Raw genomic sequence first — 22,694 nt, forward strand, 5'->3', positions numbered from 1 at the left:
TTTTTTTAATCCTGTGCAAACTCTTCCGCCACGCCTGATTTATTTTATTTCGCTTTGCCCCCCCCCCCCAACAGTTCAATTGAGAACCTAAGGTGCTGGTATAACTCCAGTAAAACTTGTGACTCCCCTTTGGGGCGGAGGCTGCCCGGAGAGAATCCCGCTACGTCATCAGTCACCGAACTTCTTCTACTCCCTCTCCACGTGACACCCTCTATGATTCTTTAACCCCTTCATGTCACTAGTGTCCATACACTTTCCTCCACCAAAACCAAGGCAATCTCCCCTCTCGCTTTCATAGAGCCCCGCCCTCTCAGGCCCTTTTCAGTAGCCTGTGTCACGTGATACAAATCCACTCCACGTGCTGCTCTCCCGGGCTCTCCATTCTCCTGGCGCGCGTGCGAGCTCTGCAGTCTCCGCCTTTGTCTCTGGGGAGCGCAGGGATCCTGGTGCGGTAAGAGCAGGAGGAGAAATAATTGGAAATAATAATTATTTTATTTTATTAATTGTATTACTTATACAGAAACGAAGGGGGAAGCTGGTCTTCTGTCTTTGCAGAGGAAGGGTGTATTGATAAGGTAATATCTCCTCCCCGCTTTTTGTTCCCTCTTCTCCCTGGAAGGCCTTTAAAGGTGCCCTTAAAAGTTGTGCGGCAGGTGAAATCTCAGCTGGTGCAGAATTCATTATAGTTGCATGGGGGGGGGGGACCCTGCCACCAAGTGGTGCATATGCAATCGTAGTTGCATAGAAGGTAAAAATCCAGTTGGTGCAGAATTCATCGTGGTTGCATGACAGGTAAAAATCGAACTGGTTCAGGCCCCCACTACTGCATCTTGCTAAGACTTGAATTGGCTAGAAGCTTAATCCAGTCTAGTGTCTATGCCTTATATATTTCTGTGCTCTGGGCAGCTATAGTAGAGAGTGGTGAGGTCTTGTCAGGGCACTGTCATTTGATCTGGGGGAATTGGCTAAGAATGAGCAGATATTTGTGAAGCAAAAATACACTTTGCTGGGTGAAAAGTTGCCCATGCAGTGTTTTCAGGTTAGCATTATTAGGGGACTAATTATTATTATAAATAATAATAATAATAATAATAATAATAATAATAATAAATAATGGGATTCGTCTTAAGAAGAGCCTGCCGGATCAGGCCAAAGGCCCATTCATTATCCTGTTCTCATAGTAGCCAGCCAGAGACGTATGGGAAGCCCACAAGCAAGACTTGAATGCCAACAGCAGTCTCTCCCCACTTGTGATTTCCAGCAAATGGTATTCAGAGGTGGAACACAGCCTTCTCATCTTCTCATCTTTATCCACTGTGAATTTGCCTAATCTTTTAAAGCCACCAAAGTCAATGGGGCTTATGGCACTGAAGGTGCCTGTTTGGAGGACATTTGGGAGTGTTTACCATCATGATCCTTCCTCCCCAGGAGACAACGTTGCTGTTCAATAGCCTGCTGCAGGCGAGGTTGTGCTGCCAGCTGCCTAGGGTAGGATCCAGCTGGGCACCTAAGATGCCAAAACGGGGCAAGAAGAAGGAAGGTGAAGCCCTTCCCGAGGAGGAGACAGTGGCAGGTCAGTGTCTTCAATCTTGGCAATAAAGATGGATTTGAATGTGAATGGGGCTTATATGACACTTGAGATAGATATTTTTAGGACTCACCCTGTTCTTGTGGCTGTAATTTGTTTTAAACCTTTATATATATATATATATATATGTATATTTGCTTTCGTAGATTTTCACGGGTACAGGAATGCAGGTTTTGGTGTCCTCGGGTGTCTTCCCGTGTAAAAGTTGGGGTGTCTAGGCGACGTTTCGACGAGGTCTCACTCGTCATCTTCAGGCTGGTGCTTTCGGCTTCTTGTTACTGGAACAGAGCGGGATCTCAATGTTTGAGTTCCTATAAATACTGTAGAGGGGGTGTGGTGTCTAGCCTCCAATGTTCTGGGCAGAGAGGAAGTTCCCAGGCTAGTGTGCCTTTTCTTCTTTTGTTCCTTAATTACTTGAGAGATACCTTGAGTGATTTCTTGAGTGATATCCTGAGTACCACTTAGGTGGGTCATTAGACCCTCTCCACAGATGAATTACTGACACCATCCAGTAGCCAGTCCATGGTGGCACCTCCGGATGCTGCACCCCCCTGCAATCCCTACACAGATCTGGCTGACACAAGCCACAAAACCACAGCTCGCCCCTATACACGAAGCCAAGCCAAAGCACAACTAAGTGCAATACAGCCATCTTCTCAGGAAAACTCTTCACAAAGTTCAAGAGGTCAAGACACAAAGACTTTAGCAACTAATCCACTCCTAATGACCCACCTAAGTGGTACTCAGGATATCACTCAAGAAATCACTCAAGGTATCTCTCAAGTAATTAAGGAACAAAAGAAGAAAAGGCACACTAGCCTGGGAACTTCCTCTCTGCCCAGAACATTGGAGGCTAGACACCACACCCCCTCTACAGTATTTATAGGAACTCAAACATTGAGATCCCGCTCTGTTCCAGTAACAAGAAGCCGAAAGCACCAGCCTGAAGATGACGAGTGAGACCTCGTCGAAACGTCGCCTAGACACCCCAACTTTTACACGGGAAGACACCCGAGGACACCAAAACCTGCATATATGTATATATATATATATATATATATATATATATATATTTAATGCTGTAACCTGCTTTGGCACTATTTTTGTGAGGCATGGATAAGAAATTAAATTATTATTTTTACTGCTACTACTAAGAGTATTCTTTCAGATGTTTTTTGTGTCGTAGTCTTTCTCTCAAACCTACTACAAGGTGGGGAATTGAGTGAACTTGGAGGGCTGGATCCAGAACTAACCCAAACTCTGTGAGACATTTTTGATAGGTGGGTGGATTTCCTGATGTCATTATGGCACCAGGTGATTGACAGTTGCAAGCCTCAAAGAGCAGGCAGGTTTACCTTCGATTTTAGTGCTGTGGGCCCATCTTTCAATGAAATGTCACTATCTTTCAATGTAACTAGCCTTCCCCTCAGTGTTACTGTGAATATAAAATATTGGGATGGGGAGAAAGAGAACTTTGTACACTGCCTTGAACTCTGTGAAGGAAATGTATTAACGAAGCAAGCAATCTATTTTATTATTTATAAATGTAATAAATAATGTTGCATGCCCAGCGGGTTGTATACTGCTTTGTAGCTGAGTAGGAATTTGAACCCTGGTCTCCTAGGTCCTAGCTCAACCCTCTAACCAACACACTGGCTCGTAATCCTACATTGCTAGCCCTGGAGTTACCTAAAACTGCTTCTCTGGTGGAGGTGTTCCTCTGCCCCGGTCTTGGTTCTTGTGTGGCATCTTTATATGTGTGTGTGTTTTGTGTGAATGAATGAATGACACACATGTGCTTGGATCCAGTCTTGCAAATAAATCCACAGAACTAACCAGCCTGCCTCACCGCCCAATCCACTAGGCTACATGCCTACACTGACAATATTCATATATGGACAAAAGAAAAACTGATGCTTATAAACCACCACTACCTAGTTGCTAGGGATGCAGGTGGCGCTGTGGATTAAACCACAGAGGCTAGGACTTGCTGATCAGAAGGTCGGCGGTTCAAATCCCCGCGACGGGGTGAGCTCCCATTGCTCGGTCCCTGCTCCTGCCAACCTAGCAGTTCAAAAGCATGATAACGTGCAAGTAGATAAATAGGTACCGCTCCGGTGGGAAGGTAAACGGCGTTCCGTGTGCTGCTCTGGTTTGTCAGAAGCGGCTTAGTCATGCTGGCCACATGACCCGGAAGTTGTATGCCGACTCCCTCGGCCAATAAAGCAAGAGTTGGCCATGACTGGACCTAATGGTCAGGGGTCCCTTTACCTTTACCTAGTTGCTTGGAGGAAAACGTTGTTTGCTAGATGAAATCAGGCAAGTAGGTCTTTGCAAACCTTACATGGAATCCCAATGTTTCTCGTGACTGATGGAAAAGCGAATTGTTTCTTATTCTTCACTCTTTATTCTTGCCAGAACCAGAGCCTAAGAAGGCTAAGAAAGGTGGGGCGAAAGCTGAGAAGGAGGCCGATGGTCCAATCCTGTACCAAGACCCCCCTGACAAACTCACCTCTCCCAGTGGCAAGAAATACACCTTGAAGGTCACCTCCTGGAATGTTGACGGGATCCGAGCCTGGTTTAAGAAGAAGGGGCTGGAGGTAAGGCATAAGAATAGGCTCAACTGGTAGAGGCTGACCCCTGAGGGGAAAGGGGGGGGCACTGCCCAGTTATCCCCAGTCTGCCCTCACAGCCCCATCTGCCTGCCTTCCTGCTTGCATCCTGTACTTCCAGCTTCTTCCTCCTCCATCTCAGTCTTGCCCCCTGGAGACAAAATGAGAATTGCATTGGCCAGGCCTCTCCTTGACTGGCCGTTCCCCTGCTTTATGGGCTCCCTGCCTTCCACCCTACCAGAATATGACCAGGGATCCATTTATCCCATGACTGTTCATAGATCTTGCCCCCCCAACCTCCATGAATTTTTTGATTCCATTTCAAAGAGGCCGTCGTCGCCACATCTCGTGGTCTGTGAATTCCACAGGTTGGTTCTGGGTTCCATGAAGGAGTCCTTGTGTTTGCGTGTCCTGGATTTGACGCCAATTAATTTATTGGGGTGACTCCTCCTGAATACAAGTAATGGTGTGGGATATAGATTTTTCCTCTCCCATGTGCCTCCCTTCTCTCTCTGTACTTTATTTTGAGCATAATTTTGTAAAAAGCGTATCTTGAGTCTCTTTGGCGATTTCCCCCACCCCAATATCTAAAGTAGAAAAAGCCTCACGTGGTGTAGTTCATCAGTGGGGAGCTTGTGGTCTTTGTTGTTGCTGGACTCCAAATCCCATCAGCCCCAGCCAGCATGGTATGATGGGAATGGGAGTCCCAGACTTGGAGGGCCATAGTTGAGCTACGTTGGGGGAAAGCCTCTGTCTGGCAGTTTGTGTCCTTCCCTGCTCCCCTTCCACCTTCGTTACAGCCGTTTCCCCTGAGTTGCGCTTCGCCATGGCTACCCATCGCGTTAAATGTTTCCTTGGAGATGATGTAGCCCCTCAAGGGAGAGTTGCATTCCCACCCTCTCATGGAGAAGCTATTAGGAGCCAGTGGTATGGCAACCAGACGTCCTGGGGAATCCCCCCGGGACTGCAGAAAGCAAGCAACTGAGCCTGTGAAGGCCAACAACCAGGGCAATCTATTTGTATCCTACCTTTCCTCTGAGGGAAGAGTTGAGCCACAGTGAGGCCTTCTCTATCGCAGGCCGATAGACTGGGACTAAAGCAACCTTTTGGTCTTCCCCTCCCAGAACAGACTTCTCAGTAGCGATGTAGGAATGCAACTGAGAGCTGTAACAAAATGTTGCTGTATGGAATGCTCCCATTCTGGGTGCCAGCCAGCCACGCCATGTTGCAGGGTGCTCCATTCCGTTCTCCCATCTGGCTTTCTTTGTCATCTACCCACCCACCCCCCTCAAATACTCAGCATTCCTTTGCATGCTCAGACTTTATTGGACTAAGTTTTTTGTTTTGTTTTATAGGGATGTTCTTCCTCCTTACGTTTTTACTCCCCTAAAGATTATTTGCAAATATTGGGGATCCCCATATCTTGCTTGATGCTCCTCTCATTTCTGTGCGGTGCACTTTTGGTACATAAGAGCCAAGGAATTTGGGAACTGGGATGGCCTATTGGAATGTGTCCGTTGTAGTCCATAATGTCAGTGATGACTGGCAGTGGTTTTCCGGGTTTCAGACGTGAGTCTTCTGCCAGCCATTCTTCGAGATGTTGGGGAAGCATGTTGAAGACAGCATATTAGTAAATAAATACACATCATCACAGCACCGCTGTGAGGGAGTTTTGTCTGAGACGGAACAATTAATCCACAATCAGCAAGCTTCATATCTGGGTGGGGATTTGAACCCAGGTCTCTCTGGTCCTAGAGTTGACCCTATTACTACTACAATTGTACCTTGGTTGACGAATGCCTTGTGACTCAAACGTTTTGGCTCTCGAATGCCACAAACCCGGAAGTGAGTGTCCGGTTTGCAAACGTTCTTTGGAATCCGAACATCCATCACAGCTTCCAATTGGCTGCAGGAAGCCACATCTTGGTTTCCAAATGTTTTGAAAGTCCAGCAGGACTTCCGGAATGGATTCTGTTCCACTTCCGAGATAGGACTGTACTACTACACCACGCTAAAACTCAGCCGGTAGAGCATGAGGCTCTTAATCTCAAGGTCATGGTTCAAGCCCCACACTGGGCAAAAGATTCCTATATTGCAGGGGGTTGGACTAGATGACCCTCATAGTCCCTTCCAAGTCTACAGTTCTAGGACTCTAGGAATCCCTTCAGTACGTAGCTAGTTTCATCAGCAAGCTAACCCAGTCCCCTCTCTGTCTGCCCCCCACCCTGCTAAATCCCGTTTTTATCGCGAGAAGATGGGAGACCTGACCTAAAGCCATCTCTCCCCACAGTGGGTGTGTGAGGAGAAGCCGGACATACTCTGCCTCCAAGAGACGAAATGCGCAGAAAAACAGCTGCCGGCCGAGATCCGGGATCTGGCCGACTATCCCCACAAGTACTGGGCCTGCTCTGACGACAAGGAAGGCTACAGTGGGGTGGCCCTCCTCTCCAAGGCCAAGCCTGTCGATGTCACCTACGGTATCGGTAAGGACTTATGAAACCCTATGACAAACTGGAGGTGGGGACTCTCCCCTAGGGGCTGAATGTGGCCCTCCAGGCCCCTTGTCTGGCCCTCAGAACTCTCACCAGTCTTGCCTTTCTTGTCTGGCCCTGTCTTCACACCTGAAGTGTTTTTATGTGTCCTTGAACTCTGATGGCTTTCGCTTGTCCGGATGGAGGATAGAGAGGAACATGTGTAGAAACTGTGTGAACATAAAGTTTGTATGAGTTACTTCACCCACTTTCCCCTCTGGCCTCCCCCACCACCAGAATGTGGCCCCTGGAAAGTTGTCCAGACAGAAATGCGGCCCAAGGGCTAATAAAGGCCCCTCACCCCTAAACTACACTCTATCCTGTTTTGTCTGCAAGTCCTATGTTTCTTTTGCTTTTGAATGGCGCCCTTTTTTATTTTACAGCTGGCATGGACAATGCTCAAGGATCATGGGAATTGTAGTCCCAAACATCAGGATTTTTACACTTTTCGCTGTAAATCAGTTTGGGACAATTGGTCAACTGTTGGGTCTTGCATAGTCCCTGGCGAGGTGCTTTGAAAAGAGCTCTGTAGCCAAAGGAAAAAAGGTCACCTGGCGACAGCTAGTGTGGCGTAATGGTTAGAGTGTTGGGCTATGACCTGGGAGAGCAGGGTTCGAATCCCCACTCTGCCTTGTAGCTCGCTAGGTGACCTTGGGCCAGCCACCGTCTCTCCGCTGGTGTACGTAAGTGTAAGAAAAGGGGTATATAAATCAAAACAAACATTGTGACTCAAACTTGGCCTGCAAGGCCTGGGGGAGACCTAGGGTCCCCACCAGATCCAGTTGCCCCTTCTGCTACTCCCGTAACCGGCGACTGTTTCCGTTCTCTTTCCCTGCTGCAGGCGAGGAGGAGCATGATAAGGAAGGCCGGGTGATCACGGCTGAGTTCCCCTCCTACTTCCTGGTGACGGCCTACGTCCCCAACGCGGGCCGGGGCCTGGTGCGACTGGAGTACCGCCAACGCTGGGACGTGGCCTTCCGCTCCTACCTGCAAGGCCTGGCCGCCCGCAAGCCCCTCGTCCTCTGCGGGGACCTCAACGTGGCCCACCAGGAGATCGACCTGAAGAACCCCAAGGGCAACAAGAAGAACGCCGGCTTCACCCCTGAGGAGCGGGAGGGTTTCGGCAAGCTACTGGAGGCCGGCTTTGCCGACACGTTCCGCCACCTCTACCCCGACACCCCCTATGCCTACACCTTCTGGACCTACATGATGAACGCCCGGGCCAAGAACGTGGGCTGGCGGCTCGACTACTTTGTGGTCTCCAAAGACCTGCTGGAGAACGTCTGCGACAGCAAGATCCGATCCACGGCCTTGGGGAGCGACCACTGCCCCATCACCCTGTACCTGGCCGTGTGATGGAGATGCCAAGGGGATGGAGGGAGGTTACTAACATGGGTCCTCTTATAATTGCAGCTTGAGCCGAGAGGTGGATAGAGAGACCCAGCCCTAGAAAACCTGCTTGTGGGATTTGAGATCGTGTTCTTTCAGTATGCCAGGGGTCGCCAACATGGTGCCATCCAGGTGTATTGCTCTTGGGAGGTGCAATCCACAAGATCTAGAGAGCATTATGGTGGCAAACTCTGGCCTATGTTCGTGCCCACTCTTCTCTAGTGGGGGCTTCAAATTTCTCTGTTATTTCTTTGTTCATAGCAGGGTATCTGCACTGGGTTGCCTGCTCCTAATCAGGGAGACCGCCTCTTTTGCAATTCTGCCTCTCCCCAAGGATGGTTTGGGGCTTGTGAAATGGTGCAGAGTGCTGGGGGAACCCAGTACTGCAGAAGTTCATGCACCCTCCCTCCCCCCCTTGCAAGTCAGCAGGGTCCCGTTTTCCACTCTAGAGCAGATGGGAGGGAAGAGGCGGGAGATGCAGGATAAGCCATATGGTGTCTTTCTGACTCAGGGCTGTTAAATGTGAGGTTGGTATCGCCGGTTCAGCAGCTGGCAACCCTTTGTTCTCAAAAGTGGAAGTTTCTCTGGTATTTAGGAAAAGCTGGAGTTTTCTCTCCGTCAACCTGACGCTGTTTTCCAACTCCTTTGGCCTCTAACTGTTCATCCTCCCTCCCTTATTTTTCTACCTAGCAGCTACCTGTTTTCTCCTTACAAAAAAGGCTGCCCCCCTCCTCTAGGCAGCAATGGTGTTCCGAGACAAAAGATTTAACTCTTCTGGAAAAAATGTATTAAACTTTCCTTTATATATATATAAAATGTGAATTTCTACAGCTGTCCTGGTTCTTTTTGTGGCATCATTCTCAAGGCTGGAGGGGCAGCAGAGGCGAATGGGCACTGCCACACCAACCCTCAGCCTGCCTTCCCACTTCCAGCCAAGGGGTCACCTGACCTGTCAGCTTTCTCTGCTTTAGTCTCTGTTACCCCTTGTGTCAATAGGGGAGAGGATGGGGACATTGGGACAGGCTCCACCTAGTGTTTGGCTCCCACCCTCCGTTCCAATGGGCTTCAGCCACTACGGTTGGAGTCTGAGTGATGGTCTTCCACCCTGCTAATGACTATTTACTTCATTTTTATCCTGTCCATCTTCCAGAGTCACAGGAATTACTTTCCCCTTCTGTTGGATCCTCCAAGAAACCTGTGAGGGAGACCTCTGGCAATGACTGACTCATGGTCATCCAATGACTATCAAACTCAAATGAATATTTAAATGCAGCTCTCCCTAACACAAGGGTAGCCAACGTGGCACCCTCAGTTCAGATATTCTTGGACCACATCTCCCTTGACCTTTGGCCATGCTGACTGGGTCTCATGGGAGTTGCAGTGGACAGTGGAGGGTCCCACATTGGCTACCCCCGTAATAGTCTCAGTCTGACAGCAACTCTGGCTCTAGATTACTATTTGCCAAGTCACCTTTTTTCTCTGCATGCATACAGCCTATTGCAGCTGAATTCGTTGATTTTCCATGCTATATACTGCTTTTCAGGTAAGCAACACCAAGTAGTTTGCAGAAATCAATTTTTTAAAAAGCTTATCTAAACACATTGGAGGGTTGGGAGGGTGGCAACACAAGACCGGGGGCCTTTGCAGTTAATGCCACATTTCTTTCCAAATCACACTGCCAGCATGCAGTCAGTTGAGGTGATGTAGCAGCCCTGTAGGCTTGGAATAGAATCGCCATGATACATGATTAAAGGGGAAATTTGGATGACTACGGGGCAATTCAGGGCGCTCTTTCAACAAACAGAATTTCCTGGTGGACTGTGTCCACATTTTAAAAGGGAACATTCTCAACAAGCAGAACATCCCACCTTAAATGCCTGTCAGTAAAAGCAGCCCAGTTTTTAACCTGTCATTTAGATTTCCTCATTTCAGTCCCAAAATGGTTTAGGGCTAGGATGGGGGCGAGGACCTGTAGCCATCCCAGTGTTGATGGACTATAATTCCCATCACCCCTGAACAGTGGCCATGCTAGCTGGGGCTGATGGGATTCATAGTCCAACACCATCAGCAAGGCTACAGATTCCCTCAGTTCAGGACAGCTCCATATTAGCAACTGTAAACAAGGAATCAAGACCAGGAGAGTTTTTGTTTGAAGGGCACAGAATTAAATCCACCTAAAAGGAAGACAGGGCAGCTCCCATCATAACTGGCCACTGTATGTTGGCAGGGGAGTTGTGGGCCCAAACATCTGGAGGGCACCAAGTTGAAATTAGGAAACGGCACGTCCCCAATTAGCACCCCCCTCCAAAATCCAAATATGGTCCAAACCGCACTCCCAAGAAAACAACCACCCAAAGGGCATCCGCCCCTCAGAAGACGTATGGAATCTTTTACTTTATTTACAACCATCCAATCTGCATTCCTCCTTTGGCTGTGTGGAGGCAAAGGAGAGCGAGAGGCGAGTTTCAGCATGACTGAAGGAGAGACAGGGTGCAGGCACACAAGGTGGGAGGGAGCGAGGGAGCCACCGGGAAGGAGAGCGAATCTTAAATAGCTCTATGTACATATCAGTTATTCTTATATATACAAAGCTGCAACGGCAACAAGTTTTGGGGCCACAAGCTCAAAGCCATGGGGGCACGAGGAAGGGGGGAATTTGAGGAAGGGACTTAAAAACACCCCATTGACAAAAGCCAAGACATGCATGGAAGCAGGACTGACACCCTTTCCCCTCTGGTTGCGCTGCCAAGACTGGCCTCCCTCCCATGAACGTCTCTCGCAGGCCTCAAATGACCTAGGCCAGGGAGTGGGGTACGTTGGGGCCTCCAGTTGCTGCACTTTCAACAGGGTCCAGCAGCAAGGAATGATGGGAGTTGCAAGTCTAGCAACATCTAGAGACCCAAAGGTTCCCTGATTTAAGGAAAGGAATGCCACCACCACCACCTGAAATGGGGTAACACAAAAGCATGTTCTTGAAAGCGAGTTGGAGGGGTGGGGGCGGAAAGGTTATGTCCAGGATCGGAACACAAAAGAGATGAGGTTGGAATTTCAAGCCAGGAGGAAAGATCGCAGACGGAATTGCAGATAGAAGAGGGGAAAGGACTTAGCTGTCCCACCCAGCAGTAAATACGGGAAAGGGAATCCACTCCCCTGGATCCAAGGGTGAAGCTTGACAAGTCGCAGTGCATGATTAGGCTGGGGGGGGTTGTTAAACCAGGCACAAATCAGTGACACGATGCATAAGATGGGGGAGGGTCCCTCAGCCCCACCCTCCCAAGTAGGGATTTGGTTCTTGGAGGGGCAAGAGGGGGAAATTCCTCCACCATGGAATGTGCAAACAAAAAAGGGCAGAGAGGGGCAGAGAAATGAAGTAGGATCAAGGGACTTTTTTTAAAAAAAAAGTGTCAAAATGTGGTACCGGAGATTCTGTCAGCATGAGCCTTCCAGATCTCAGGATTGCCACTGGTCACAGAATAGAGGGCTGTTGACTGGGTAGGGAACATTTAGCCAAACGCCAGGCGGTATTAAGGGACAGGGGGGTCTGGGGAGAAGAAGGGCGTGGAAGGAGTCTGGAGCGCCCACGCCAAGGTGCAGGGTACTGGCCATTAAGTAACCGAGTTCTCCCAAGCGCCACGGGAAGCCAGCAGCCGAGGATCTGGTCGCCTTCCACGCCTCTCGTCGCAGGCTCACCGTTTACAGAACGTGCAAGGTGCCTCGACTCTCTCGCAGCCTGAGCTGTCCTTCGCAGCTGCCCCAAAGTCACAGAGCAAAGAGAAAGGATGCAGCACTGATGTCTTGTAGCTCCTTCCAGCCTGGGAAGTGTTTCAAAAGCAGCTCAAAGAGAAGCCAACGGATTCTGAAAACGTACCGCTCTGCCAAAAATGTCCCAGCCGAGTCACTGTAGTTTTTTTTTTTTTTTTAATCTCAAGTGGTTGAGCCCATCACAACTGGGATTGGACCGCTTCAATCTAATCATCCGACCACTCCGGCCCCTGTTGCTCATATGTCCCAGCGCAGTCGCCGTAGCTCTGATGTCTCCCACACACGGGAGGCACTCAGGAATTTGTGCCAGTTTCTTGGAACCCACAATGTCTAATCACGCATAAGCCCCTCTTGACGTTGGTCCCATTTAGTGTTCTGTTGCCCCCGGAGAACTCTGCTGTTGCTGGGGTAGCGCCCCCCCCCCCCCGATTTCCGCAGGTTAGGAAACTTCTTCAGGTCAGATCGTTTGTTTTTGGCACCACCAGATCCAGGGTGAACGACCAGGAAAGAGACTCCTGGGTGAGGGTTGTAGCAGCTGCTGAGATGACTGAAAAATAGGGTGCTGGCACAGCAGGAGGGTGGCCCCGGAAGGTCCCAGCCCCAAAGCGGAAGGAAGGGGAGGGGGAATAAATGAGGACGGACAGGGCTGGCTCTCAGTAGACGATGTGCTGGGAGCAGCAGCAGGAGCTGGAAACGGAGGAAAAGGCTCAGGAGAAGTTCTGGACAGGGTGGCTGACCCTCATGCAGGCCCAGTATGTGGCTCGACCAAGGCACACCAAGGCCAGTAGAATGACCAGGGCCCAAGAGGCGTAGATCCCGCCGTATATCTTGGCTTGCTTCCACGTACCAAACTGGAGACAAAAAGGAGAGGCAAAGAAGAGTCAGCGAATGGTGAGGCTGCCAAGCTCACATTCACTGCCAGTCAAATGAATAAAGAGTTTTTCTGTGAAAGAGGGAGGGGACTGAGGGTATTGGGAGGAGCCCAAGGGCGCACCGTTGCTCAAGGTGCAGCATAAACACCTATGGGGCACAGATAGGCTAGTCCCATGCCAGAAGGGGATGGGGCTCTAACTTGCTGCTTCACACACACCGCAGTGCTGATATATGTGGGAGACGTTAGGACCAAACTCCGGAAATCACAATCTGAGTGGTCCAACGTGCTCATGTTTCTCTCCAAAACATACCCACCAAGTTTTGCTTCCTAGGGACTTTTCAGGAGTCGCTGTTGAATTTCCCTTGAAATGTCATCTGCCTCTTTTTAGCGTTATGATTTTCTGTACGTGCCCCATAATTCTGATACCTCAACAAAGCCATTCATAAATAAGGAAGTGTATTGAGGATTCCATAATGTTCTACTTGAAGGGAGCTTGCGAAAGGCTTTGGTGAGCCCTGGCTCCAGGATGTACAGTCGTACCTTGGAACTCTGACGTTTTGGCTCCCAAACGCCACAAACCCGGAAGTGAGTGTTCCGGTTTGTAAGCGTTCTTTTGGAACCCAGACATCCGCTGGGGCTTCTGATTGGCTGCAGTAGCTTCCTGCAGCCAATCAGAAGCTGCAATTTGGTTTTCAAAACTTTTGAAAGTTGAACTACTTCTGGAACGGATTCCGTACGACTTCCAAGATACAACTGTACTGAGAAATTAGCAGCCTGTACAAAAGCTGCCCCAGGCCCGGATCTAATGCAACTTCCTAATATTTTGCACTGAAAATTGAGCAGCGATGGCTAGTTCAGTTTCAGACAGGCAAACGCCAGGAAGGGCCGCACTGGGACTGTGCCTTCTTGCTCACACTCACCGCAAGTCCCGTCGCTGTCACAGCCATCAACACGCCTAGCAGGAAGCAGCAAAAGCATCTCTTCCGGGGATAGCGTCGCCCGATGGAGGATCTGGGGGCAGATATAGGCAGCCCATCAAACTGTGCTTGGGGAGCCTCAGTTTTCTGGGGGGATTTGAACACTCAGATCTTGGGGAAGTACTTCAGAGGAGTTTGCCACACTGGCTGGCCCAGAGCAAGCAGCCAACCTCTGCTGAGGTGACTAACAAAAATGCAGCTTGTGCTCTTGAGCAGCCTGGCTCAGAATACATGACACACTTCCAGGTTCACCTGTCTGAGAAAAAGAAGTGCCAACCCCACTCCCCCAATCCAGCTACTAGTTCATCAGTGGAATGGTCTCCCTCAAGAGGTTGTGGGCTCTCCTTCCTTGGAGGTTTTTAAGAAGAGGCTGGATGTCCACCTGCCATGTATGATCCAGTTGAGATTCCTGCATTGCAGGGGGTCTGGACTATAGATGACACTCAGGGTCCCTTCCAACTCGACAGATCTATGCATTCTATGAAATGCATACAACAGCTATTCAGAACATTCCCTCAATCTCCCCCTGCCCCGTGAGTGCGGCTTGTGGGTTAAGGAAGAGTGGAGTTAACTCACACTTTACGGCAGTGAGGACATCGTGCTAATGTGCGGTCCGTGAACTCTGTCCACTGAAGGGAGGAAGAAAAAACAAACAAAAAGAAAACATGAAGTAAAGCTAGTCAACCAAATCTGAAGAAAAAAATGACTGCTCCAACTCCAGAGGTGCCCACCTGTCAAGCACACCACCTGCTCACCCAGCTCCCAAGCACTAGCTATTCAAGCGGGTCTGCCAGGGTGCCACAACAGAGGGGGCAAGATTATCCCTTGCCACCCATCCCAAAAGGAATCCCAAAAGCAGAACAAGACACTCCTTAACTGTTAGCACACTGATTTGTGAATTACACTTTTATCCTGCCCTTCTGCCCGGGAGCCCAGAGCAGTGGACGTTGGTCCCCCACCAATTTTTCTGTGTATTCCTGCAAGGGACATTCAGCCAAGATCCCGATGCCCAGAGGCCACCCAGAGGTGATATTTGAGGCTGACATTTGATCATGGGCTTCCCAGTCCAAAGACAGGCAGCCAACCCAGTTCCCTCCACATGTTTTGAGACTGCAACTTCCACCACCCCTGACAATTGGCCACACTGGGGCTGATCTGAGCTGTAGTCCGACCATAACTGGAAAGCCCCACGTTGACAACCTCCGCTCTGTCCATTACATACCCCACTGGTTCAGTTGCTAGCTTCATCCCACCAATATTCTGGAGAAGAGGTATTTTAGGTAAAATAACAAGCTACTGTTTCGTTTCCAAAAGCTGGAGACAGTGGGAAGATCCTAAGTCCTAGCCTTCTCTCTTTCCAACCCGCTCCACCCCCAATGACCCTGGCCTCACTTCCAAGCACTCCTTACCAGGAAGTTATTTTTGCAATGTCCGCAGTTGACGCGCACACCGACCGGCTGTGGCTCAGGACTCAGGGGTCCTGGATGCACTGGGCCCAGGTTAATGATCCTTTTACTGGGAGCAAGGGGGGGAAAGAAGAAGAATTAGATTAGAGGACTGCTCTGCTTTTCCGTGCCTGTACCAGTGGTACAGCCTGGAAAATGGCACACCACCCACTTCCCAATCCCAACATTACTCCTTTATTCCCTGCTTGTTGCCAATATTCTCCCAACATGCAGGTAGGTCTGTCCTCCCAACAGATCCAGCTTGCCCAGCTAAATTCAGTCCCCCAGCAATACAACTATTGATCACGGCAAGTAAAAAGAAGTGCTTCATCTCTCCATTCCTCACCTCCTAAAACAAGCATCTATGGCCCCCTGCTTTTGTGACATGGTTTTCACAGTTCCAGCACACAACAATCTGATCACACAATGCAGCAAACGTTTCCTAGTAAAGACGTTTTTCTCCCCAGGATACAAGGATTCTTAATTTTTATTTCAAACAGCACCAGGCTCCTGGCCGCATCCTGTTCAGGGGTGGGAGGGGTTTCAGATTAAGGCTTCAAGTGAAATTAAAGCCATTTATATCCAGTCAGCTGGTTGGTCCTCAAGACAGTGCGCACAATATGATAAGAGGCTTTTTTTTTATATAAAAAAAGCCTAAGTCACCAGAAACAGACCAACTCAGAGTTTATATAACAACTCGTTTACAGGTGCCTCCTAGATAAGGAAATGCCACTGGAAAAAAAGGAGTGGGTGAACAGCTGGTGTCTAGGTCGGGGTGCAGGAGGGCAAAAGGGAAGTCAGGATCAACAGATCTCTGGCAATAAACTTGCAATAGATAAGCAAAAGGTTCTGACTGCCTTAACAAAAAGAAAAATTCTGCCCAATTCTTTCCTTTGACGTTAAGTGAGAGGGACTACCCAACTGTCATAGTGGCCCACAGATGTGTGAGAAATTTAGGACCCAGCTGGCTGGCCAGAACCTGTAAGCCACCACTCCTTCGAGCCTAGTGGGGGTGGAGTTCTAGGGTACCCTCCTCCCCACAAGCATATCCCAAGTTCAGAAACCAAACTTCTTTCATCTGGGTTGCAGACCTGGGGTCCCATCCCCAAACTCCCCAATGGAATTGCAGCAAAGCCCCTTTCTCAGCACCTCTCCCAGCCCATTCCATTACCAGTATATCCGAGGACAGGCAATGCGCTGCGATGTCACTTTGCAGATCAGGAGGCAGTTGCAGGGACATCTCACATACTTCTTACCAGGCGGGGCATTTTTGATAGGCTGTAGCAGAAAGAAGGCAAAAGGACACAATCCGTAAGAAGCAAACACACGTCCTGGTTTAAGGGTGAGGGGAGGAGGGTGTTAGGGACATGAAAGGTCTATTTCGCTAGGGAAAGATCTTGCAGGGTTTCTGTAATATATGGGGTGGGGCTGCGGAAGGAAAAGGCACAGAGATGGGAGAGCTAGGATGGCTCAGTGGCAGCAGGGTGAGAAGCAGGGGCTAGGTGAAATTCTCACTCAGGACCCAGAATAGCAAGGTAAGGCTTGAGAAAAAGGGGTATTCATTGCAGCAGAAGAGATGGGACTTTAGGCAAAAGGAGGAGAAAGGCACAGAAATTTGCAGGTCGTTTTCCACCCCAGGTCAATTTTTTATTCCATTTTTGGTCCCAAGTATCTTGAACTGTGTATTATATGACAAGCAACAGTCAGTGCTAAGCAAGGGTTCAGAGCAAGTATTCTGGACCTGGGAGTCTCTTTTAGCCATAAGGCTTTGTAGCTGGTCATAGATAAATCATTAAACTTGCAGCCACACCCCTTCTCCCAATGCAGAAGTGGAGATAAGTATTGTGAAGTGCTTTAAACTCTAGTACGGAATGCAACAATACCCACACCACCCAATTTAAGCAGACCATGCAAAGGAGGGCAGAAGGAATACTAGTTCAACTTACACTGAGGAAGAGAATGTATGAAAATCACAATGAACTAAGTCACACTGGACTCCAGTGAATATGCCTATAATCTGTTGTGAAGGGTTAGAAGAGGAATGAGGGCTGCAGACTTACAGTGTTGCTGGACTTCAATTCTTGTCAACCCTGCCACAAGCATGGACAATGGCAAGGAAGGATGGGAGTTGAAATCCAGGAACATCTGGAGGACTGCAAGTTCCTCACTTTGGGTTAAGGCACACAAGCCTCCCTCTGCTCCTAAACTACAACTCTTGATTATCCCTGCTGATGTTGTAGTCCAAAACATCTGGAGGGCACCAGGCTGGGGAAGCCCGATATTAAGGAATGTTTCAACATGTGAAGAAATCAACATGTGAATGAGGTTTGAATGTGTATTGGATTATGTGGTGATTATGTTGGAAGTCTTCACTCTGCTTCAGTGATTTAATTGTCACTGGGGCGATAACAGACAGCTCTGAGGAAGGGCTGGTGGTGAAATTCACAGTATGCAAAACAGGGATGGAAGATATGCATATTTTGATTGGTGGGTGGAGGCTTAGAATTTTCATTTGGACAGTGCGATTGGCTGGGGCTGCACTAGTGGGGGTTAGTAGTAGTACAGTGGTACCTCACAAGACGAAATTAATTCGTTCTGCGAGTTTTTTCGTCTTGCGAATTTTTCGTCTTGCGAAGCACGGATTCCCATAGGAATGCATTGAAAATCAAACTTGCAAGACGTTTTCATCTTGCGAAGCAAGCCCATAGGGAAATTCGTCTTGCGAAGCAACTTGAAAAACTCTTTCGTCTTGCGAGTTTTTCGTCATACGAGGCATTCGTCTTGCGAGGTACCACTGTATATATATGGCCTGGTGTGCAGTAAAAGGAGGGGTCTGGGAGCTGGAAGGAGGAGTTGGTCGAAGAAATGGACAGCAAAATAAAGGAGGGCTAGGGAAGAAGACAGACAGTCCAAGAAGCCAGAGATCTGGTTTTGTTGAAGATCACTGAATCACTTGGCTCAGTGAGTAAAGTGGAGAATCTGCCTGCAGCCCCGAGGGAAGGAGAGAGAAGCAGCTCGGAGTGTTGAGCTCTGCTGGCGGTTAGGAGTGCCGGAGAGAAGACTTCCAGGGAACCACAGAAAGATAGATCTGAATGCCAATAGGTCAGCAGAGGACTGATAGAAGAGGCTTCTAGTGGTGGCCTCCAATTAAGCTGGAAAGGCTTAATTGGAGAGCGCAAAAGGACAATCTGACTAAAGGGTTTCAACAGAGCAATTATTTCCTTAAAGCTGACTTGTTTAATCTTTATAGCTGACCCTAAGCTGCTGGTATTTATAGTGTATTCCCATTTAATGATAAAGTACCATATTAAAACAACTAGATAAGCTTGTGCATTTCACGATCTTGAAACATGAATTCTTTCTTCAATATAATAACTGTCTGAAAAGCTTTGCACTGTACCTCTACCCCACAGATGCTGTGTTATTGTTAATTTGAGATTCCAGAGGCAGAAAGCGCAACAGGAATGTGGCAGCAGCACAGCAAACCTGTATAAACCTAGCTCCAAAGTCCAACAGACTATCCCTCTTGGACCACACTTATGTGTTTGTCAGCATCCATAAATGAGATTTCACTTATTGGATGAGAAGCTGAGCTAACTATGGTCAGACAGGTTTCTCCAGGAGATTAAAAAAAAGTCAGGTTAACTCCAGGTAATTATTCTGGGAAATACATGAAACAACAGAATAGAGATCTGTAGCTCTGATTTAAAACTTTGGAGGGTGCCCAGACAGCAGTGCATCACATCACACCAACTCTGTGGAATCTGCTTGTCCAAGCATCAAGGCCACTGCTGAGCTGCAATTTCAGCTTCAAGATTTATGTTTGTACGCCAGACTAGGCTTTAGCAAAATTTTGGCGTATTACCCTCTCTCTCAAGTTAACAAAGAATATTCTAAACAAAGGAGCAGCGCAAAGGGAAGAATGGGGAGAAGCAAAGCCAAGAAAGGAAGCTCTGCGGAACTGTCCTCATAGCAAGACTTTGCACCAGCCAGGCACCCTGTGTGTTCAAAGTGGTCCATGCACATTATCTTAGCAGTGCTTCCAAGAACCCAGTAAGTCAGAGTATTATTGCCTCCAGAAGCTCAGACCTACAAGGACCTAGGTGTCCTTGAAGAAAAAGGAAATCCCCACTAATTCTGTTGTGGAAAGGAACCATCCCCAAATCCTTCTGTACCAACATGAGTGCAGGATAAGTTTTTTCTCATGCTATATATTGGGACTGAGTCAAGGATGCACATCTTTCACCTTCCATTTTCCTTCCATTAAAACTGTTGGGACTAGGGCTCCCTAAATCGCCCCTCTCATATCTATTTATTGTAAGGCTTTGGGGAGGTTGGGAGAAGGTGGCCTTTTTGGGAAGGGTGTTTGCTGTTGCACTTTTTTGGTCTGTACTGTATTTTGGGATTCTTTTTTTTTCTGCAGGGGTTGGTGTTTCACCTGCTTTTTAAGTGTGTTTCTGACCATCACCAACTTTTCATCTGTAAAATGAGTATGTTTCTTATAATTCCCAGGTGTATCCCTAAACTCCAAAGAGGTTGGGAACACCTGTGTCAGAGGGCCTAACACTCTGTTTGGTTGATTGGTGAATGTTGACTGGGATTGCAGAAAGAAGTGATTCATCTCATCCAAATTCAATGCCACCTTTATTCTGATTTTTTTAAACTTCTTTCTTCAATCCCAGTCAACATTTGTGGAGGAAGCTCCTCAAAAGGCAGGGTATATATTTTTTTTAAATAAAAAACTTCAAAAGGATCCAAGATCTCCATTTCCCATATAAGATGAACGCTGCTAGATGAGACAAAAATGCCTGTTCCCTGACATTTACTAACCAAGTGCAAGTAACTGCCCTTTCCTTTAGATTCTTGCTGAGCAAATTTTAATTCAGAGGTACGTTGCATCTGTAGCTGGAGATTCCACAGTCACCACTGACAATTTATAAATCTCTCCTCCTCCATGTGTCTGCGTAAGCCACTTTTAGACCTACCTAAGCTATTGACCCAACACCCTGTCTGGTGTCAATGGTTAATTATGTAGGGGTGTGAACAGGAACTGGTCTGTCCTCTTGGTTATCCTGAATGTCAGTCGGTTTTCAATGTGTGACCCTAGGATCTAATATTATGAGAGAGGAGAGAGAAAAGTTCCTACCCATTTTATTCTTTTCTCTTTATGTCCCAAGTTAAAATGAAGTCAGCTGGTTGCTTTCCGTCAGGCTAGCACAGCCACCAGCAAGCTGGTGCCCTGAGATGTTTTGGATTACAACTCCCATCAGCTGTAGTTGGAAACAGCTTGCCAAAGGCTGACTCAACAGTTACCTGGCAAACCAAAAGCTTAAAGACAAAACTGATTTATCCCACGTCAGGCCACTTGTTCACCTGGCTCAGTACACCGACTAGCAGAGGCTCTCCTGAGTTTCAGGCTGGAAGCCTTTCCCAGATCCACCTGGATATGCCAAAGTTGGAACATCACATCTTTTAGAATGGATGCGATGCAGGTATTTTAACACCAAGCTAGATCAGTTGTGCATCTTTTGCCTGAGCTCCAGTCTCATGGTTAAATAAACAGTCCTGCTACAGAAAAAAAAGACCCCACAACTATATTTATGTGTACCTAATATGCCACCTGAGCTACAACTTGGCTATTAGAAGTGATGTTGTAGGTAGCAGCTGAGGCTGAGAAATAATGGCTGTTGAGCTAAAGATGAAACAAGCCTAGAGCTTCGATAATTGAGACAAGATCTGAGCCAAGGATCTCCTGGCACACATCTCCTCCTCTTCACCGCTACCTCAGCCCCACTGCCATCGTACCACCCACCCTTCCAACAGTGCTCACCGTGGCCTCGTTGCAGACGCTGCATTTCACGACATGCTGATGCATCTTGCCCTCAACATTGATGGGGCTCTGGCAAACCCGGCAAGTGATCATGGGAGCACTGCCGCTCTCTGGAGACGCCATAGGCGAGTAGGGCGGGGGGTCCTCTCCGGGAAGCACAGCTGCCTGGCCCCCATCGTTGACCCCACTGAAGGAAGGAAACCCTTTCAAGAGGAAAGAAAGAAGTGTCTGTGGAAAGGGAGCATGGACTATTGCTTCAGTGTCCCAGCCCCTCTTCACTCTGCTTCAACCAGAGCTGCATCTCAGCTGCCTTTTCACAAAATAACACACATCACTTTTCACAAATACTTCAATAATCCCTTAAAAAAAAAAAAATCTGTCCTCGGCTCTGCCCAAATTCATCCCACGAGACTCCAATATCTGCAGGCACTTGGCTTAACTCTTCACCCACTGCGCCCCACCGGGTGGATCAGAAAAAGACAAAGATGCTATTCATTTGTTTATTTTTGCAATCGGATCTCCAAGTGTCAGCCAACTTATTATTGCCTCCTGTAAATGCTCAAACTCAGCCTTGGGGGAACCCCTCCACAGGGTGATCCACCTCTCTAACATGTTGCCCATCAGACTACTGTGAAGCCAATCATGCCCTCACCTGTCCCTTTTTCTTATCTACCTGCCCCCCAGCACCCTACAAAAAAACCTTCCCAGACCAACCCTGAACTTCTCCACTTACTGCCTCACTAATTGCTGGGCAGGGGCGCCTAGAACCCCCATTGCCTGCAGCCCAGCCCCTGCAGCACATGGCCACGCCCTCATTCGAAGTAGCCACGCCCACGCAGCTAAAGACCCCGCCCATGATGCTTTAACTCCGCTTTTTCTACTTAGGAGGTTTCCCTCGCCTTCTCCCCCCAACGCCCCTCCATTGCTCCCCCTCTATTGGAATCTCATGCATATTAATGAGGGGGCGTGGCTCACCCTGAGGCGGGTTCGGCTTCCCCGGCGGGTTCGAGGCGGAGGCCGAGACCAGCCCTGCGGGCCCGACCAGCCCTCCAGCGCCGAGGCCGCCCCCATCCCCGGGCTCGGCTGGTAGTAGCGGGGAGCGCTCGCCGTCCGCAGCCATCGCTGCTACTGTTGCTCCTGCAACCGCCCTGCTCTGCGTCCCTCTCGGCTTCCGTAGCGCGCGACCCCGCCCCTTGCTCTCTCTCTCTCCCCCCTCCCGCGCTACCCTAGTCACGTGACGAAAGACATCCTGTTCCTGTTGACTGCAGAGAGCTTCGTCACGTGAAGAGAGCCAGGGAACTCGTTTACTGATTGGGCACTCGTGGCCGAGCCCGTGCAGCTGCTGCGCGCCATGATTGGGCAGGAAACGTGCCCGCCCACAGCATACACTTGCCCCTTATGTCACCCTCATTCCGTGACTCTCCTCTGGCCTTTTCATTGGCTGCTCCTGCAGCCCGCTCCCTCTTGTCCCCTGAGTCATTTCCTCCCGGCGCTCCGCTGATTTACAATACGGCTGTCAGAGCGGTGCGAACTGAGGAACGGTTGACCCACGTGACAAGCAAGCCGAGTGTTTTCATTGGCTGAGGCCTGTCGCTGTTCCATAGTATGATCCCACGTCTCTGCGTGTATTGGCCGAGACAGGGCCTTATTTTTCACGTGATGAAAACTCTGTTCTCCCATTGGATA

The 22,694-nt window shown here is 48.8% G+C and overlaps 2 protein-coding genes across 4 annotated transcripts; one reads left to right on the forward strand and one right to left on the reverse strand.

Moving 5' to 3' along the window:
• Positions 1 to 302: 302 nt before the first annotated feature.
• On the forward strand, positions 303 to 8,950 carry APEX1 (apurinic/apyrimidinic endodeoxyribonuclease 1). 3 transcript variants are annotated; one of them, XM_083707279.1, is made up of 5 exons: positions 303 to 451; positions 1,429 to 1,573; positions 4,007 to 4,188; positions 6,491 to 6,683; positions 7,573 to 8,950. In XM_083707279.1, the coding sequence occupies exons 2-5, from the start codon at positions 1,513 to 1,515 to the stop codon at positions 8,085 to 8,087; spliced, it is 951 nt and encodes a 316-aa protein (XP_083563405.1). In that variant the 5' UTR covers positions 303 to 451; positions 1,429 to 1,512; the 3' UTR covers positions 8,088 to 8,950. The 3 variants fall into 3 exon arrangements, with proteins under 3 accessions (XP_083563405.1, XP_083563406.1, XP_083563407.1); XM_083707280.1 differs by lacking the exon at positions 303 to 451 and adding an exon at positions 477 to 792; XM_083707281.1 differs by lacking the exon at positions 303 to 451 and adding an exon at positions 477 to 748.
• Positions 8,951 to 10,499: 1,549 nt separating this feature from the next.
• On the reverse strand, positions 10,500 to 22,242 carry PIP4P1 (phosphatidylinositol-4,5-bisphosphate 4-phosphatase 1). Its single transcript, XM_083707282.1, has 7 exons — positions 21,984 to 22,242; positions 21,009 to 21,211; positions 16,350 to 16,456; positions 15,143 to 15,248; positions 14,310 to 14,362; positions 13,677 to 13,767; positions 10,500 to 12,733 (listed from the first exon to the last, which is right to left on the reverse strand). The coding sequence occupies exons 1-7, from the start codon at positions 22,126 to 22,128 to the stop codon at positions 12,590 to 12,592; spliced, it is 849 nt and encodes a 282-aa protein (XP_083563408.1). The 5' UTR covers positions 22,129 to 22,242; the 3' UTR covers positions 10,500 to 12,589.
• Positions 22,243 to 22,694: the final 452 nt, after the last annotated feature.

Source organism: Podarcis gaigeae (assembly GCF_964106915.1).
Source record: "Podarcis gaigeae genome assembly, chromosome: 13".
NCBI lineage: Eukaryota > Metazoa > Chordata > Lepidosauria > Squamata > Lacertidae > Podarcis > Podarcis gaigeae.

Excerpts from the sequence above, each read along its gene's own strand:
- PIP4P1 (XM_083707282.1), bottom strand. The coding sequence starts at position 22,128 with ATGGCTGCGGACGGCGAGCGCTCCCCGCTACTACCAGCCGAGCCCGGG. Across the intron at positions 21,212-21,983 it reads GAAGCCGAACCCGCCTCAGG|GGTTTCCTTCCTTCAGTGGG; the intron begins GTGAGCCACGCC and ends TCCTCTTGAAAG. Across the intron at positions 15,249-16,349 it reads GCCTGTCCTCGGATATACTG|TAAAAGGATCATTAACCTGG; the intron begins GTAATGGAATGG and ends CCTTGCTCCCAG.
- APEX1 (XM_083707279.1), top strand. The coding sequence starts at position 1,513 with ATGCCAAAACGGGGCAAGAAGAAGGAAGGTGAAGCCCTTCCCGAGGAG. Across the intron at positions 1,574-4,006 it reads CGAGGAGGAGACAGTGGCAG|AACCAGAGCCTAAGAAGGCT; the intron begins GTCAGTGTCTTC and ends TATTCTTGCCAG. Across the intron at positions 4,189-6,490 it reads TTAAGAAGAAGGGGCTGGAG|TGGGTGTGTGAGGAGAAGCC; the intron begins GTAAGGCATAAG and ends CTCTCCCCACAG.